Source organism: Sceloporus occidentalis, unplaced genomic scaffold (genome assembly GCF_023333645.1).
Source record: "Sceloporus occidentalis isolate IW3139 unplaced genomic scaffold, rSceOcc1.0.p SCAF_11, whole genome shotgun sequence".
NCBI classification, from domain to species: Eukaryota; Metazoa; Chordata; class Lepidosauria; order Squamata; family Phrynosomatidae; genus Sceloporus; species Sceloporus occidentalis.
In genome coordinates, this window is record NW_028316991.1 from 17,963,780 (window position 1) to 17,983,737 (window position 19,958).

The 19,958-nt window shown below is 39.4% G+C and overlaps 1 protein-coding gene across 1 annotated transcript; it reads left to right on the forward strand.

The window, feature by feature from the left end:
* On the forward strand, positions 1 to 19,242 carry LOC149305647 (protein MAL2-like). The gene is made up of 4 exons (XM_089477611.1): positions 1 to 129; positions 6,138 to 6,308; positions 17,405 to 17,557; positions 19,171 to 19,242. Exons 1-4 carry the CDS (start codon positions 1 to 3, stop codon positions 19,240 to 19,242), a joined length of 525 nt encoding a protein of 174 aa, XP_089333737.1.
* Positions 19,243 to 19,958: the final 716 nt, after the last annotated feature.

The following is a 19,958-nucleotide window of genomic DNA, read 5'->3' on the forward strand; positions in this document are numbered from 1 at the left end:
ATGGCTGAAACAGGTGTGCCCCCGGTGCCCACCCCAGCTGCTATGTCCTACCCTTCAGCCACGGTCACTTTGCCCACCGGTGCCGAGGTGCTCAGGACCTACTCTGGAGCCTTCGTCTGTCTGGAAATTGTAAGTACTGGTGGAGACTGTAGTATGTGGGGGGCAGCTTGTTGGGATGAGAAAATGGGCAATATAACCCAGGAAGGTTATCTCAACACACCCAGCCAGCCTATATAATATGTAACACTGGGGTTAATCACGTAACAGCTGGAGGGCAAAACTCTGCCGAATTCTAATTTAAGATACATAAATCTCTCTTTGCAAATCTCGTCTGGGAGTGATGGGAGTTTTAGCCTGGGAAATGTTTTTAGAATCATGTAAATTATTGAGTCCCTGACAGTACGGGATATTGTAAGTTTCCCTTTTTTTCTGTTTACACACTGACAGCCGTGACGTGAACGTTCACGCGCTTTCTACATAGTGACATTTAGAGAGTACGAGATGATTCTTTTTTTTTAATTTATTTATTTATTTATGTTTGCTGTTGATCCGTCCGGTTCTTGAACGGGTGCTCAGCATCTTCTCATGGCTTCGGGAATGGTATATGACATGCGTTTATTTTAGGGTTGCCAGTTTTATGTTGTTAACCCTTTCAGCCATGCCCTTTGCCATATTGGCACTAACGTGTTTACGATGGCGAGGGTATAATATCTATCCGTGTACATCTTGCCAGTGGGATTTCATTCTTCTGGGCATATGGGTTAAGGGGGTAGTCTTTCTATTGGGTCCAGGAGGTCACAGGGCAATAAATGAATTACAGAAAGATGAAATCACATAATGCGTTAATTCTTCAAGTAGAGCTGATTTAACCCTTACATGGGATACATATGAAAATATCTTGATCGCATTGAGTTTTATCAACTCCTACAGTATGCATTTTCCCATTTACAGGCATCTCCTGTAAAATTAAGCATTTAGTCGATTTATCCTAAAACTCTCAGCCATCTCATCCTAACGAGGAAGGTTCGTTTAACACACATACATGTACATACAAACATCTTTTTGTAATACTATTTTTTTTTTATAACTGGATGCATTAAATGACCGGTTTCTAAACTCAAAAAGTGTAGATTTACAAGGAATACACATTAAATGCCACCCTTTCTGTTGTATTGTGAGACGTGTCTTTTGTCACGCTATGATGAAAATACGCGTAGAATGCGCATTCCTGGACTACATGCCTCGGCTATAAAAGGGATGTTTTCCTCATACCTACTAATCCGTGTAACGTGTTTTGCAACAACAAAAAAAAAAAAGTATGTCCTCCTAAAGGAAATGTCAAATGTCCATCGGTGTCCCCAGTGTTTGGATTGGGCGACTTAAGCTTTTTGGTCTTAAAAGAGTTAATGCGACGGAATGAAGTTTAGCTTCTATAGTATGAATATTTTTAGTTTATTGTTGTAGGCATGGAAACGGGTGTTTTGTATAAAGCCACCAGACAAACCAGCTAGGTCTGTGTGTAACTGGTGCAGAGCCAGTGTGGTTGGGCAGGGCTGCGAAACAAAACCCAGCTTGTCTGCTGCACCTTGGAATTAAATGGTTGTTAAGGGCACCTTAAACTATTGCGAAAATCAATTAACTATTATCACGCATTGCTGCTCAAAGTATTCACCGTATTAGCACGACCGCGTAGGAAATGGAATACACCGCAGTCACTACATTCTCTTTTTAAGGGGGAAAGGGCCTGTTTAGAACACTAATTAGTGACACACCAGTGGTGAGAATTGTCAAACCAGGTAGGAGGCAGGTAGCTGCATCTCCAGAGCTGCATCTTCTTCGTAACGTGTTTTTTAAAGAATGCATATGAAAGTACTTTAATATGCATTCTTGTTTGACAGTAAGGCTCGGAGAATAATGCGGTGGTATGAAAAGCAATCGCATTAAAACCTAGGCGGTTACAACCCTGTTAGTCAGAGCCGGACTGGCCTACCGGGGGATTTCATGGTAGGCCGCTTGACTTGAGGCCTTTTAATATAATTATACGTGTGGCCTCGACCATCACTGCAGCTGCATTGAGTATTGTTGAGTATTGTTGTGGCCGGCCACCTGATTATACATGCGGTCGTGGCTGGGGCCACCAATTAAGCTACAGGAGCAAAATAGATTTATACGAATCGTTACTCCCGCTGGATGTCTGCCAGCCGGCACCGCACTGGATGTGACGTCACATCCGTCACTGCGCTGACTGGCAAACACGCAAACCAAGAGCAGACTGGCAGACTCAGACCAGAGGCTAAGGGCCGGGAGGTGAACGGTGAAACGTGTTAAATTGTATGAATTAATGGAAATTATTTTTGAATATTATACGAAGGGGCATGCTAAGGGATTGGGTATTAAGATGATGGGAAACTAGAGGGTGGGTATAGAGATTATGGAGCGGGATGATTGTGGTGCAATGAGGTGATAATGGTAGGGGATAAAAATGATGGGAGGAGGAATATGATGATGGGGGTCTAAATATGGCGGTTGAAGGATAATGATTCTGGTTGGGTATCGGAATGAATTAGGATGTTGTGGGTATGATGGTGGTTGGGAACAGTTCTACACTAACACATACATGCAGCCATTTATATTATCTTGGGCGCCAGACTAAGTCTTTGTGTTCGTCTTCAGGGAAAAAACCTTGGTATTCTCGAATCTTCTCCCATTCCCATGTTCATTTCCGGTGAATATTGGTATGCGTTCTTCGTATTCGTTTTTTTCTTCGTTATGAGGCCGCCGTGAGGTTCTTTACGTTACCATCCCGAACCATTTGGGTGTTAGGTTATTCACCTAAGAAGGAAAACTACCTCCACTGCATGCACTTATTCCTGCTTTCCTAATCTGTTATCGCTGTATCAACAATGGTATAACACCTGCACCTTGTATTTGCCAACTAGCTGTCTAATATGACAATATAAATGCGACTTCTTTCTAAAGAAAGTTTTTTCCTTTTGGCCATAGATAAAGCCTCCTTAAGGATGTTTTCCTACAAGTGTCAACAAAAAGCCAGTTTGGCAGAGCATATCCAGCAAGTGTCGTAATCTCAGTGTCTATATACTTACCGCTAAATGGACAGTGTTTCTAATTGGTGATCGCGGTGGAGGTAGAGTTCTATTTTACAGACCAATCTTTGTTACCCTTTCTAAAATATGGATGATTTCCACGCCAGTGATTACATTATCACTGCACCAAACATGTTTATTATGAGAACACTGCAGGCAGATACCCAACAGGCCGTGGATTTGCATGATTGCACTTTGTTAATGCCTATTTTGAGACATTAGTGCTTTTTTGTTTTGTTTTACATAGCCCAGTCAAGTGAATATTATTTATGGTCACCGGGTAACCAGAGACACTTATAAAAATGCTTTATGGGGGGATACAATTATTTGAAGGTATCCCTGCAGTCTACATTTTTTATTAGTATCCCTAGTTTAAGGAGCCATATGGTCTCCCTCTTTAGACGCCGGTGAAGCACATATCTGGGAACTTGCTGTGTTTCACCCGGAGTCTCCGGGTTAGTGGTTTTGTTTGTTTTGTTTGTTTTTTAGCAACTGTGGTTTTATTTTTCTGTATTTTATTATTTTACCTTTTTGGATAATGACATTAGAGACACGAGGATCGGTGGAACATATCTACAGATCCATTATTAGAGGTTTTTTTAGAACCTCTTAAATACTGTAGTCCAAACCTTTGTGAGTCTGATGACATAATAAAATGTGCCAGATTAATTAGGTAGGTGTGCAGCCCCACGGCATGGGTACGTAGACACTATTGGTGATGTCCAGCTTTAACTTTCTATGTGCGCATCCAGAACAACCCTAATCCCTCCTTTCTGGCCGTAGACAACTGTATCATCGCATGGCCTTCGAGGTGACCCCTCACTGACACTTCTCTATGCGTTTGTACGGGAAAGAAGAATAACTAGATTTTTTTTTTCGGGAAGGTTTTGTGTTTTTTCTTGGCATTAGATGACTATTTATATTGTAAACAGAGACAGGTCGTAAGGTGTTATGTTAAGGAATGCAAACTACTCTGAGAATTAAGTAACAAATAGTATAGTAATTTCCTTGTGTGTGAAGAGAGCTGGATATCAGGTGTAAAGGTAATAACATACTCGCATTCGTCCAGAAACATATTCATTGGGATCCTGTTCTATGTGACAGTCTATAGCACTAGCGCCAATAATATGCTTTGGCAAAATATATCTCTCATCCGTAGCGTACTGGTAGACCGTGAGGGTAATTAATTAAAAGACCAAATTATATTTTGCGTTTATTCATAATTGTTCATTGACTATCGGCATTTTTTTCGTGAGCACTGTAAGAAGAAGCTGGGTTTCCATGCCAGTAACATGCACAAACCGCAGAAGTAATGTTTACTATGGAGATTGTATGTTCATGCAAATGTGTTCTAATATCAAAGTTATGCAAAGGAGTCTTGTAAGTTCTGGTAATGACCCCAAATTATTGTTATAATAGTAATATTATATATTGGTTTGTAAAGAGCTATGACATTCCGTAGCACTGTTCAATGGGTAATAATATCCTATCCTCCGCTCTCAGACATGGCCTCCTTTTTTTTGGAATCCTAAACTTGCCTGCAATAATGTATAGACACACAGTGTAATATTTTTTGTCCAGGGACGTAACTAGAAATCCCAAGGCCCTGGCCCCCAACTTCACCAAGTAACATGACCCGCAGTGGCACCTTTGCCCCAAACAGCTTGCGAGTGTCTTTGCCTCCAAGCAGCCTATCAGTGCCGTTCTGACCCCCAAACAGCCTGTTTGTGTCATCTTTGTCCCATCTTATCAATGCCCCCCAAATAGCTTGTCTGTGCCATCATTGCCCCAAAACAACTTGTCTGTGTCGGGTTTGCCCCCCTTCTTCCAACATACACTCTGGCACACACTCATACTCGCTAACATACACGTACACATTCATTCTAACACACACTTCATCTCACCGCACCTACACAGCCATGCTCGCTCACACACACAATTACACATCCATGCTCACACACATACACACACTATTATAAATCCATACTCACACACAGAAGCTGGGCACAGGCTCCTGCCTGAGATTTCAGTAGAAGGAACATTTTTGTTCTAGGAGTGTTAAATGTTTAGTAAGGCGGTGAGACTTTACCTAGACTCTTTATGTTACGTTATGTATGTAGATGCTGATATGTTTTTATTGGTATACAGCAAAGTGGAAGAGCACGGCAATTAATACTTTAGAGATCCCTGTGATATTTTACCACAATGTTAACAAAATAGTTTCCATTGGCCAGAACGTCTTCACAAAACATACACTCCAGTTCCACAACACCTGTTATTTATATTGAGTTTAGTACCTGGTAAGAGACATGTGTGTTTTAAGGGAAATTGAATACATTGATTCAATACATTACTTTTATTTATATAGCGCCGGAAGATTCCATAGCGCTGTTACAACAGGGTCAGTAAAATAATTTAAAATCTCACACAATAACAAACTAGTGCAACAGAAGAAGCCCCTGCTCTTGCATGAGCAATACAATGTCCCAGATTATAGCAGGTTGTGCTTCTTATAATATTGGAATTGATTGTTTTTTTGCAAATTCTTTTATTGCGCAGTTATGCAGTTTTCAACAAAAAAAACCTAACATGGACAGAAATGATCTCAAGTAAGAAGTGATAGGGTGCAATTTTAACACTTTATAGACCACACTGGTGTGCGTCATTGATGAGCAATGCTAACACCCATGGCACTTACTGTTCAAGGATCCATTCTAGTAAAAAAAAAAAAAAATAATAATTAATACGTTTGAAATTCTTATTTCCACACTCGATCTGCAGTCAGAACAATGTACTTATTGATTACTATTTATTGATATGTATAATTTAGGCAAAGTTCACAAAGTGACAACTGCTTTTGGATGCCGTATAGATTAAAACGTTATTTCACATCCTCAAAAGTGAGTTAAATAGTATAACTACTGCCGTGTGGGGCATCCTTTCATTAAACTGAAATTGTTGTGAGATTATGGAAATTCTTTGTTGCGTAAAACCAGATTTATTGACTAATTGTGTCAAATTTTTCTGTTGCAGATATTTGGTGGACTTGTTTGGATTCTGGTGGCTGCTTCTAACGTTCCGGTACCGGTTGTACAAGGATGGGTGATGTTTGTTTCAGTCACTGCATTTTTCTGTTCCATACTGTATCTGTGTGTCTTCATCTGCGGCCTGGTCAATAGGATTCACACCAACTGGAATTTTATGGTAAGAATTCACATATATATATATATATATTTTATAAAATACATACATAATTTTACAAGAAAATCTTACTATATTTCGCACTTCAGTAACCAACATTAAAAAAAAAACTTCAACCTCAATGTACTGTAAACACAGGAAGAGAAATGTATTACTTCCATACAATTGTGTTTGTTCAATATTGTTCATAAGACCTAAGTTTGTTCGTATTACTCCACTAACGTCTAATGAGTAGAGTCACAGACTAGAAACGTGTACGGAATGTTGTATATTTGTTCCCTGCTATTAGAATTTTCACCCTTTATATGTTTTACTGCAAGTTAGCATACTCTGTAAAAGAGGGGGACATTTATAGGAACTTAGAAGCCACTGGACTCAAAGAGGTATCTACTGGGGTGTTGAGGTCCCCAAGGATAACAGCGGGGACATCGGAGGAGAGGAAGTGGGGAAGTTTTGACAAGAAGTGGTCAAAGGAACAATACACAACAGCAATATGTAAAGAGATGGGATTGAATGGACAGATAGCATGAACCTTAAATGAGGAAAAAGAAAGTGATGGACTAGAGGTTATAGGTGGAAAAGTACAAGTTGGGGAAATGAAGAAGCCGACGCGGCCACCCTTTCTGTCTTTGGGTCCGAGAGTGTGAGTAAGGTGGAGGCCACCATAGGAGAGAGTGGGAGGAGAAGAAGTGTTAGATGAGGTTAGCAATGGGACTCAAGGAGTGGAGGAGAGGGAGCTGGTTCGGGTAGCTGGAGAGAGAGAAATGTTTTACTGATAATAGAGAAGATTGAGAATAAAAACAAGGGGATTGTGGACATGGTGTGTGGAGGATGATGCAGGTGGGACGGAAATGGCAGAGGACAATATAGCAAGTGGAAGTTCATGGACAAACATACTCAACCAGTATGGCAGCAAAAATAAATGATCAGTAGAGGAGGGGTGCTTCCAAATTCCTCTTTTGTAGAAATTGGCACTCTCTTTACAAATATAGTTTATGATACCAGTTTGTGAAACAAACATTTCTTCTAGGGTGCACTATTATGGAAGAATTGTTCTTAAAGTTGCTAATATTGGGCTACCATTATCACCGGGATGATGGGAGTTGTAGTCCAGTCCATCCAATCAGCCAGCCTTTTTTTCTATATGCAAGAAGTCTTTTATTCTCGAGCTGCGATCTTATCCTTGGTTGTCAGACGAAGGCACCAAGAACAGCCTGTCTCCTGATGTTTGCTGAAGGAACATTCCTAGCATTGTTTGAGGCAGAAGTGAGTGAAAAAGTTAAACATTACCCAAAACATACAGTAATAAAAGGTGCCCTTAATTAAATTTCATCCTTAGGAGACATGTGTCCCCAACAAACAAAATAATAAATTAGCATGTTACAAATGTATTGACGCTCAATTACATGATTTTCACGCTGCGTGTTATTGTAAGAAATTAAAATACAAGGTTTGGTTTGGCCAACCTTGTACATTATTATTAAATGTCTTGTGAATTATTACACGGTTATGCCGCCCCTATTACCACCCTCTACCCCAACAGTTGTTGACCTTGAGATTTAGTGATAAACCCTCACCTGGTCTCTAGTATGTGGTTTGCATGGTGTGCCTGGGAATACCAGCCTGTACCCACTGAATCGAGTTCATTCTTCGGATAGGTCATTACAAGAAACAAAAAGAAACATATTACATTAGGACAGCTTGTTGGCTTCTGTGTACCGTCCGTAGGATGTTATCTAGAAAGTGATATATAGTACCCTTTGTTGGAGAAATGAGCGGAGTAAATTCCCTGCCCCATATAGCTCTTAGCGTCTAGTGAATTGAATTAGAAATTATGTTTCCATCTCTATGTCTGACCCAGTAATTCTGTATAGAAAATATCTTCTGGTTTTTGTCTTCAGCTTTTGTATTAATTTGGGGTCACAATTAGATATGTGAGTGTATGACATTATATATATTCAGTGGCTACTGAATTCAATGTACAGTATTAGTATTATTTGCTAAAAAAAAAAAAAAGTGTAATGCTAAATATATAAAAGGCTCTACAGACATAATTCCTAATATATTGGCCGGTCCTCAACCAAACGGTGCCCCAGGCAATAAGCCCACACCAGCACATGCATTGTATTTTTATATATATATATAATATATATATATAATGTCAATGTAGGCATAGAGGCTTCTCTCAAGTACGAGACCAAATTCTACACATCATCATTTTATAGGGGTTGCCGTACCCCTTGCCGTACTCGTCTCACACGAAGACAGTAGTTGGTGTGAAATTTAAATAGTCCTGCAAAGTAGAGCGTTCGATGAACCGATGGTCCTTGCTCTCTTCTCCCCACTGGGATACCAACCAGACCCCACTGACGGGGTCCATTACATTATGCGGTTGTCGGTTCCCTTGTGCAGAGGTAATTTGTCTCGACCTTCTCAACTGTCCTTCAGGCGGATATGTAGATGTAGATTTTCTGTGTAATGGTACGAGAGCTAAAGCTACATTTGAGCACGCGTAAAAAGATATCAGACCTTCTCTAGTTGTAATTCGAGTGCCATTCCCATCTTGATCACCCAGTGGTCTGCTGGGTGGGTATAATGGGAGAAATGGTCATATAACTGCTGTCATCAAGGAGATCTTAGGAAAACCAGTGACTACAGCTTTAAATCTATGAATGAGGCATGGTAATTACTCATATTTAGCTCTGCCCTGGTTAATCATTACAGTATCAATCATGTCAAACTATTGGGTGGATCTAATACTTTATTCTGCCTGATGTATTATTCTTGCTTTCTTCATCAGGCGTTTCTTGCCTGGAGAATTACAACATTTGTACACCGCGTGCAAGTACTGGCGATTTATTAAGTCTTTGTGCTATAAGCACCTAAAAGTTTACAGGGCTCATAAAAAGGGAGTGGAACCGCCACACAGACATTTATTACGCTAAAATGACATCATAATATGGAGTAATCAATGAAAAGTAAGCACTTTGAAAATGACATACCCTTGCAAAAATTATAGGAAGTTAATCCCGCGATTTACAAAACTTGCCCACGCCGCATCAAGTGTTTTTTGACACTTAAACTAGAAGTTACATCAACTGAAAAAATTCTGTACGTTTTTATCAGAAGGGTCTGATGTCAATGAAATGTTTCCTTGTCAAATCATGTTGTCGTAGTGTTTGAGTTAAGGGAACACTCAACTGTCCTATCCAGCCCGACTAACATATAATTCAAGTACCGGTATTTTGCACGTATTTCACTATAAATCCTTTAAACGTTAAATACATACATTCATAAATAAATGACTTGGCTTCAGAGGAGTCTCTTGTGAGAGTGCTTCTTGTGCATGGGGGTCTCATTAAAACACATACAAATTTAAAGGGTTATTTAGCTCACATATGTATTAAAATGCATATGATGGTTGGAGTGTCCCTTTGACCAACCACCATGGTGAGAATTTATTGAGCAAATGTCTGCAATAGCTTGTGTGTATGGCCTGCCACCATCTCTTAACTGAATTAAAGAATATGAGAGAACAAGAATGTATTATTTTTACACAATTGAATTTATAAACACATTGCGGTGTGCATACCATTCATTCCATCAAATATCCTAAAAAAGAGGAAGACGGAGAGGATCCAGGATGCTGAAGCTAATGTGGTCACCCTAACTGCAAAAGTAAATGAACCCTTTGGTATTACCTGGTTTGCTCATAAAATGTGATCCGATCTACAAATAGGTCACATGTTTAGACAAACACAATCTGATTACGCTAATAACACACAAACTCTCCTAATCTTTATTGAACACTTCCATTAAACATTCACTGTGCTGGTGGAAAGAGTAAGTGAACCTTCGGATTTCATATTTGGTCAAACCTCCTTTGGCGGAAATAACCTCAAACAAGCGCTTCCGGCAGCTGGTGGTCAGACCTGCACTATGTTCAGTAAGAATGTAAGACCATTCTTCCTTACAGAATTAATTCTAAATTAATTTATTCCTAGGACGCCTAGTGTGAACGGCTCTCTTGACGTCATTCCACAGCATCTCTAATGAGTTATGCCTGGGCTCTGACTGGGTCACTCCAAAAGTCAGATTTTCTTTTTTGAAACCATTCCATAGTAAATTTACTTTGTTGTTTAGGGTCATTGTCCTGCTGCATCACCCAACTTCTACAGAACGTAGATGGCGGACAGCCATACTGGCATTGGTGTCCTCTGTGGTGTTCTGCCATCGACTTCATTCCTGTTCATTGATGCATATGGTAGACTCATGAACAAAGATGGTGATCAGTTCCAATGATTTCTTCAAGCCTTTAGCTGTAATTGTGTTTTGTTTTTTTGTTGTTTTTTTTACCTCATTTGAGTACTCCACGCTGTGCCCTTGGAGTCGTCTTGGCTGGGCTTCCACTTCTAGGGAGAGAAGTCAGAGTACTAAATCGTCTTCATTTATAAACAATTTGTCTAACTCTGGACTGAAGAATAAGTAAACTCTTTGTAACCCATTCCAGCTTTATGAAAATCAACAATTCTTGACTGTATGTCTTCTGAGATTTCTTTTTTTTGTGAAGCATGGATCACATCAGCAGATGCTTCTTGAGAATAGCAAACTCAAAATGTTTGAGTGTTTTTTTTATGTAAAAGTAGCTCTTAAAAAAGACCTCCACTCTCACTTCATTAATTGGACTTCGTTAGCTTTTGTTGAAGTCGTTAGCCTAGGGGTTCTCATACTTTTACCAACATACACTGTGAATGTTTGACTGATTTATTCAATATGGACAAGAACAATACAAGAATGTGTGAATTACTAGCACGGACAGTGCCCCCAAATAAGTTTTATTATTGCCCTAAAACATTGTAACCAAAAAGGTTGATTGCAGTGACTAGATTATATATATATATATATATATATATATATATATATATATAATGTATAATATGTTAATCTCTGTGTTTTAGTAATGCCGTCAAGTTTAATGCTGAAGGTTAGATCTGTTCTTAGGTGTTTGTATCTGCCGCCGATTTTAAGGCAGGGCCAAAAACATAGCATATGCAATAAACAAAAGAATGCTAGGAAACAATACGATAAAGGTTCACGTTGAACCACATTAATGATTCAGGAAAAAAGTTATTGTTCAAAAAAACAGGAGTAAAACAATATATCAAAGCAATATACACAGAAATATACAATACTAGGGGGGTAAATCTCGGCTAAAAACAACTAATTACACACAAACAGGTCTACTCTGCCATATTTTATCTAATGTGGCTCAATTTTATTTGGCATCTACATGTGTTGCTTAGTTACCCGTATCCCAGGGGCCTTATTAAATTCTTAACATGTCTAAATCAGTCGAATGCATGAAAGGTAGAAATGCAGAGTTATATAGGGAGGGATGTATCAATGGCTGCTCTCTAAATAAAGAAGTGCTTTGGGCTTGATTTATTATAGCTCAGTAAAACTGTTGTAGGAGAAACAGCGAAACAGCCAGTATGGCCACATTAACACCAGGGGTAGTCTGCTCTCGCTTCATAAAGGGGGCCTGTGGACTCGGTCTGTCTGCTATAGAGGGGCTTCCCTCTGCCCCCAAACATTGTTATTTATTGATTGAGTGTTTGAGTGTGTGGGTATGTTAGTGTGTTTGGGTATGTAAGTGTGGGTGTAAGTGGTTGGATATGGGTGTGAGTGGGAGTGGTTGGTTTCTTTCCAAAATAAAGTAACCCATAGGGGGCAAGGAACTTTGTGCATGTTCCAAGAGTTTGTTTGGAATCCAGCGGATTCTACAATAGTATGAACAAGAGGTAAGAACTGATTTTTATCTGGTTGTCTAATTAATTATTATTTTTACAAACGTTTGGAGAAAAAATTATGTTGTAGTTGCCTTGGTAATAAATCCTCAAGGGCCACTTAAACAACCAACGCTGTGTCTGTCTCGAGGCTTCCTGTTTGTTCAGGGTCAGGTTTTTAACTGCCTGTAAATGAAGATTTTATAATGTTTAAATCAAGCTGCTTGTAATGATGTTTGTTCATTTTTCATTAAATAAAAGCAGACTGATCCCCCTAGTGAGGCTTTTATTATTCAGATCCGAGATATTTAGATTACTCCTGATGGATTGTTATGCTTCCTTTGTGATTTTTACTATAAGCGTTAGGCTTCGTCTCTATGTAGTATGTTCCTTGTTAAGTTTCTTGTGTTGTCTCCTACAGGCGCCACCACACCTGGCCACATCTCCTTCCCATCGCCGAGCCATGATCCGTCTCCTCTCTTTATTCCCCAAACAAGCAATAATTATTATGCAGCTTCTCTGGATTACGTCCTTTTTCCATTGTCGTTTGCTTCTTGTTCTTGTTTTCTGTGCTTTGGGCCAACTCAGCGGCTCTGCTTTAACATCAGTCTGCCAAAGGCCAGCTTATTTGTGTCTCCCTGCTTTACTTCAGGTGCCCGCTTTCACTTTATTAGACAGGATTGGAATTAGGGCTTGCCAACGAAGAGGTAGCTTGGCTGCAAGCTATGAAATCTGTTGAATAAAATATTACAATAAAGCTACATATCTAATTACTGCAAGGGGAGCCAACTCCCCAGTCTTTTAACATCCATGTTAGGGCTTTTCGGTTGTCCTGTGTAACAGGGTTTATATTCACCTCCCCCGGGTTAGCCCCCCCATATTACATTTTTTTACAAAAGATCATGGCATTTGTTAGATCTTTGTTAGATCAGGTTTGATCAACTGTTTTTTTCGTTAGATCTACTCTAAAATAGGCAATATTAACAATCTTTTTCAGGGGGGGCTAACCCGTAGCCAGCCCCCCCTCAACAAAAATTTCAACAAAATGTTACTGATTATGATAGCTCTACGTTAGATCAGGTTTGATCAGACAGAATTTTTGTTAGATCTAGTCTAATTACTGAGATATTGCATATTTAATGACTATTTAATGGATCTTGGTAGATATTCGTTAGATCAGGTTAGATCAACAGTTTTTCTCGTTAGATCTACCACGCAGGAGGCGGTATTCACAATCCTATTTTGTGTGCGGGTAATGGGTATACATAGGGTCTGGCCCCCCCTCAACTAAAATTTGGATTTTTTTTAATGGATCTTGGTAGATATTCGTTAGATCAACTGTTTTTTTCGTTAGATCTACCACGCAGGAGGCGGTATACACAATCCTATTTTGTGTGCGGGGGATGGGTACACATAGGGTCTGGTCCCCCCTCAACTGAAATTTGGATTTTTTTTTATGGATCTTGGTAGATATTCGTTAGATCAGGTTAGATCAACTGTTTTTTTCGTTAGATCTACCACGCAGGAGGCGGTATTCACAATCCTATTTTGTGTGCGGGTAATGGGTATACATAGGGGCTGAAAAAATGCATGTACACAGACCTAAACAAAAAGGATCAGTTTTCTGTTTTTTTTTAATAAACAGTTTAATTAGTATAATAAAACTAAATATTAAAGTTATTTGCATGGTCTAAAACACAACTAAGTAAATACTGTAGAAAAAAATGTGCAGTGCTTTTACAACAATGTCTAAAAAAAATCCAAATTTCAGTTGAGGGGGGGCCAGACCCTATGTATACCCATTACCAGCACACAAAATAGGATTGTGAATACCGCCTCCTGCGTGGTAGATCTAACGAAAAAAACTGTTGATCTAACCTGATCTAACGAATATCTACCAAGATCCATTAAAAAAAAATCCAAATTTCAGTTGAGGGGGGGCCAGCCCCTATGTATACCCATTACCCGCACACAAAATAGGATTGTGAATACCGCCTCCTGCGTGGTAGATCTAACGAAAAAAACTGTTGATCTAATCTGATCTAACGAATATCTACCAAGATCCATAAAAAAAAATCCAAATTTCAGTTGAGGGGGGGCCAGACCCTATGTGTACCCATCCCCCGCACACAAAATAGGATTGTGAATACCGCCTCCTGCGTGGTAGATCTAACGAAAAAAACAGTTGATCTAACCTGATCTAACGAATATCTACCAAGATCCATAAAAAAAAAATCCAAATTTCAGTTGAGGGTGGGGGCAGACCCTATGTGTACCCATCCCCCGCACACAAAATAGGATTGTGAATACCGCCTCCTGCGTGGTAGATCTAACGAGAAAAACTGTTGATCTAACCTGATCTAACGAATATCTACCAAGATCCATAAAAAAAAATCCAAATTTCAGTTGAGGGGGGCCAGACCCTATGTGTACCCATCCCCCGCACACAAAATAGGATTGTGAATACCGCCTCCTGCGTGGTAGATCTAACGAAAAAAACAGTTGATCTAACCTGATCTAACGAATATCTACCAAGATCCATAAAAAAAAATCCAAATTTCAGTTGAGGGGGGCCAGCCCCCCCTCATTAAATATGCAATATCTCAGTAATTAGACTAGATCTAACAAAAATTTTGTCTGATCAAACCTGATCTAACGTAGAGCTATCATAATCAGTAACATTTTGTTGAGGGGGGTCTGGCTACGGGTTAGCCCCCCCTGAAAAAGATAGTTAATATTGCTTATTTTAGAGTAGATCTAACGAAAAAAACAGTTGATCAAACCTGATCTAACAAATGCCATGATCTTTTGTAAAAAATTTTATTATGGGGGGGCTAACCCGGGGGAGGTTTATATGCCCCCTTTCAGTTGTACGCTCCACTGCTGCCTTTAAAGTTGGCAGCAGGTTCCTTTTCTTGTGCGGTGAAGTCTGCGGGTCAATACAATAGAAGTTCCACTTAGATCCCTACAGTTGATCTTCCTGGTACCGCCCTCCTGGTACCGCACCACCCTGGTATTGCCCCCTGGTACCACATTGGTAACAAATATCTTTGTTTTGATCACATTCAAAGTGCGATAGTGGTTTCCTAATACGCTATAAATGCCATCTGTTCGTATAAACCATATGGCACACCAAAATGTAAAGAATATGTTTAAATAATAAAGCAAAAAAAGGTGCAATAAACTCCCACCTGTGCCCAACGGGTTCAATTACAGACAAATCTAATGGGAAAGGAGTTGCACTAAATAGTAAAAAAAAAAATAAGTAAAAGCGTATAAAGCATTTACATGTACATATAGGCAAACACGATAGCGTCAGGAAAGCGGAGACTGTAAGATCCCCAACGTTTCCAACCAGTCTTTATGAGGGGTGATCTATCTATTGTTAAGCAGACACAGACATATAGATAAAAATGTGAAAAAACGTGAAACACGATTACCTGCAACTGTAGATCATTAGAGCTCATCTATAGCGCCCACCATATTAATGCTATAGTGTGCTGTGACATTATGATGTCATGCCACTGTGTGTAATTATAATATTTAAATCATCCAGTAAGTGAATAAAGGATCTAGAAACGGGAGAAAACAAGCCCCCAACTAGAAAAATACAAAGTGGTTGATGCCAGAGGAGGCCCCTACAGGTGACCAGTAGGCTCACTCACACGGCCCTTTAACTCCTGACGGCAAACCTACGGATTTCCGCTCCCGTTAACCACGAATATACGTGGAATTCGATGATTTTCCCCCCCCATGAAGACAAACACGAAGCGTAGTTTATTATATCCATAAGAAAATTGAAATAGGGTTCCCCTAGAGCAGGGGTAGGCAATCTCCGGCTCTCCGGATGTTGTGGACTACATCTCCCATAATGCTCTTACAGTCATAATGCTGGCAAAGCATCAAGGGAAATGTAGTAACATCTGGAGAGCTGAAGATTGCCTACCCCTGCCCTAGAGCATCTCTATAGATATGAAAATATCCATAAGTCACAAAGAACCAAGCAGGGTTTTTTTGAATTTTTTTCGCATTTAATGTGTTATGTCTATATATACCATGTCTGCTTAACAATCGATAGATCACCCTTGATAAAGACCGGTGTGTTCGAAACGTTGGGGATCTCTCTTACAGTCTCTGCTTTCCTGTCACTCTCGTTTGCCGTTATTTATATCCATATAAGTGCTTTTTACACTTTTACCTATTTTTGGTAATAAAAACTATATTTGTTTACTATGAAGCAATTGTGGTATGCATTTTATTTTGGGTGCAACCCCCTCCATAAGATCTGTTTAAGGTTTTGTCATGTGTAAGCGGAGTAAAAGCTTTATCTCTACGTCTGTCTGTATAATTGTGACACGTAATAAACAACCACAGTTTTGAGAAGCTAGCAGAACGTTGACCCAACCAGGTTCTATGACCCTGGAATGGTAGCTGTACCCTGGCTGGATTCTGTTATATTACTCACATACAGATTGTGTAATATAGGACACAAAGGCGTGTACTAAGCCTGACTGTCACATGATTCCCATGTGAATTATACACGGATATACAGGGGCACACGTGTTGTCAATAGGTGTCACTCTGGTGGCATGACAGTGAAGGTGACATCACTGTGAAAAGCTTAAAGGAAAGATGTCCCCTCAAGGTTTTGTCTTTCAAGCGTTTACGCTTGAAAGCTTTTGTGATAGAAGGAATTCAGCAGACACTAAATGGTTCTGTTATAATAAAGGTGCTATTACATTATCTGGTTCTAATACTTTTAGGTAAGTAACTGGAGATGCCCCCCCCCCTTTACAAACTCCTTGGAAGCTGAACAATGTGTCGGTTCAACCGGAATCTTCATTTTGCAAGGTGTGCTGTTCGCACCCAAGTTGGCCTTCGACAGCTGGGTGTAACCTCAGTAAGGATTTTGGCTGTTTGTCAAAGCTGTTTGAGAGATATTGCGTGTGGGAAGACGGCAGAACAACTTTTTCCTCTATCCATTTCATGGATATATAATGAGGGTTGTGAGAATTATTTGCTGGGTTTTGGGGATTTTCATAAATAGTTGTTTAATCAGCTTGAGAATCCCCAGAGTTTGCTTCTAGCATCCGAGTGATAGGAGGTCTTCTCTAAGGACAGCTTTCTCTAGCTGTTCAACAGAGGCAGCAGACTGTGGTCTCCATGACCTTCCAAGATGGCCCTCTGTCTTTCCTATGCATGCATTTGGTGTAAAGGTTTGGTGTAAACTGCCAAATCTCATATTCATTTAAAAATACTATGTATTTTGGATTTTAATGTGAATAATATTAATTGAATTTATTTATTTTACAGGATGTGGCTTACCATTTCTTAGCATTTCTATTCTACTTTGGGGCGTTTGTCCTGGAAGCTGCTGTCACCACTTTAGCAAATCTCATGAAGAATGAAAATTCTACCGTCATCAGACTTGATAACCGCAGGCTTGGACTGAACGTAGCTGCTACGGTACGTGTGCTAATTTTGTAAAAAAAAAAAAAAAGGCAAATTGGAAAATTTTTGTTCTCAGATTGTTTTTCTGTGGGCTACTCTGTATCACGGCAGTAGGTCACTCAGTGAATTTAATTTTAATTACTGATTGGTTATGAAAAGTGTAATATTGAAGCATATGTAATGCTATGTGATAATGGAACTAGAAGGTCTTAGATGTAATATAAAGAAATTTGACTTTACTGAGAGGGTTGTAGATAAGTGGAACAGCCTCTCAGGGGAAGTTGTAGAAGCTATTTAAACATGCATCTAGGTCAAGGCCAAGAACTAATTAAGATTTGAGTTTATATAGCAGGGGGGGGGGCAGACAAGATGGGCTAATTGGCTCTTATCTACCGTCAAATTCTGGTTCTATAAATCTAAGTTAAAAATCACTTTATAGGCAAAGTCTATGATTTTAATTGTGTTTCTTAACTGGAAGGAATACTAATTCCTCTGGTATCTGGGGATTAATAAGTATAAAAAGATTCTATGATCATCCATTGAAGCAAAATTACAAAATAAGTGCAAGGTCTTGGTTAATTTGGAAATCCCATTTCGTTGTACAATGTAATCTGGGTGAGGTGCACTTTAGATAATATTAAATTGCCTAATATTGTTTGCATGGTTAGCGCTCCATGGCATATGATAAACTGATCATGTGGACCAGGATGGGGCTATGGCCCAAGGCACTTAATCAAAAGCTTTGGTGACGAAGTGACAGCGACCCTTGAAAAAAACTCTTCTGTTAAAAAATAAACCACTTTCTAAGCCACCTGTGACTCTTATGTGTCTGGTACACCCATCAGGCTGTTAACAGTTACAGATTAACAACTGTACCTAAAGGTGACCATGAAAGATGCAAGAAGTGAGATTTATTACAGTCAGTTATTACAGTTGGCATTGTATCAACAAAATTGGTTGTACTCAACGGTGTAATTTATTGACTTTACTATTCATGAATGGCCAATCCAAAGTGCATTTCCACTGCAAGAATGAAGCGGCAGTCACTTGGCTGCCTTTCAGGAACCCACTCCACATGAACTATATTTCGCTCCCCCTTTTACCACCTCTTCTGTATCCTAGCTGAACACTGATGTTTAACTACCATAGGTGCATTTAGCTATCTCTTGAATGAGAGATCTTGGCAGTCAAAAAACGGGTGTGTGAATGAAAAAATGCTTCAAAGCCAGAAAATTGTGCCTATTTAGGGCATAACATTACTGAACAGATAAAACGGCATTCCATCTGTCACCGGTATATAGAAGACCTTGAATATCGACACCGGGAAAAATGGGCAGACTAGATGGGCCAAATAGTTCTTATTAGATGTCGGATTCTATGCTTCTATGAAGCCCAATTCATAATTTCCACATGTGACCAGGAAGCTTTACCAGCAACTTTAATTAAAGCATAGTCAAAAATTCCAAAATAACAGCAGTCCAAGCGTCAGAATATGTGATTATATCATAATTTTAAAACGCACGCTACTAGAGAATATACAATAATAAACTAAAAAGAAGCTAGTCCCTGCTCTCCACAGAGATACAAACTCTCTGTTCATTCCTCTGCTTTGTCATTTTCCTCCCTAGATATTTGCTTTCGCCACCACTGTTTGCTACGGGTGCAGCATGGTTCTGGGATTTCGGAGGTGGAGACCATAGGCTACATGAAGCTTAACCAGTACCAAAAAGTGAGATCTCAATGGACATAAGGTGAAAGAGAAAGAATACAATCTAGTATGCTGCAGCCAACAGAATGAACATACGTCCAGGGCGATCGGCAAAGAACCAGAATTTTATAAAAGAGTGAACCTGAAAATGATATCCTGAATGACTGCATCTACCGGGAACAGCGCATTCATTTTGTTATATCTTACATTAGAAATGTATACACGCATGCCATGGGACACCAACCCTTACACTGTATATGACTGTTCCAGCAATGATGGTATAATCAAGCAGCGTGTCAAATTCATGGTTGCACTATTTTATGTTTTTTGTTTGTTTTGTTTTGGGATTTTCCCCGGGTTTAATTTTCAGAAAATAATCTTCATTTTTTTTATATTTAAAATAATGATTTGTCTTTGATTTGTCTCTTTTGCCAATATTATATTATCCATACCTGGGAACTAATTGAGCTGACCCTGAGGCTCTTGAAAAATTAACCCTCTTTAATAGCCTATTGTGAAGATATAGTGACTCACCACACATGTTAACCAAATGGCTATAATATCAATCTTCAGGGAAACCTTGACTTGCACTTAATTGAGTCATCGTCTACATCAGGAACATCAGCCATAACATACTGGAAGCAAAGGCACTAATGGGGAGTCTTGTATATATAATCATGGCAGTGTAGAATAAGAACTTCCGGACTG

Bases quoted from the DNA above. Each gene is read 5' to 3' on its own strand.
- LOC149305647 (XM_089477611.1), top strand. From the start codon at position 1: ATGGCTGAAACAGGTGTGCCCCCGGTGCCCACCCCAGCTGCTATGTCC. The intron at 6,309-17,404 runs GTAAGAATTCAC...TTTATTTTACAG, and splicing joins ACACCAACTGGAATTTTATG to GATGTGGCTTACCATTTCTT. The intron at 17,558-19,170 runs GTACGTGTGCTA...TTTCCTCCCTAG, and splicing joins GACTGAACGTAGCTGCTACG to ATATTTGCTTTCGCCACCAC.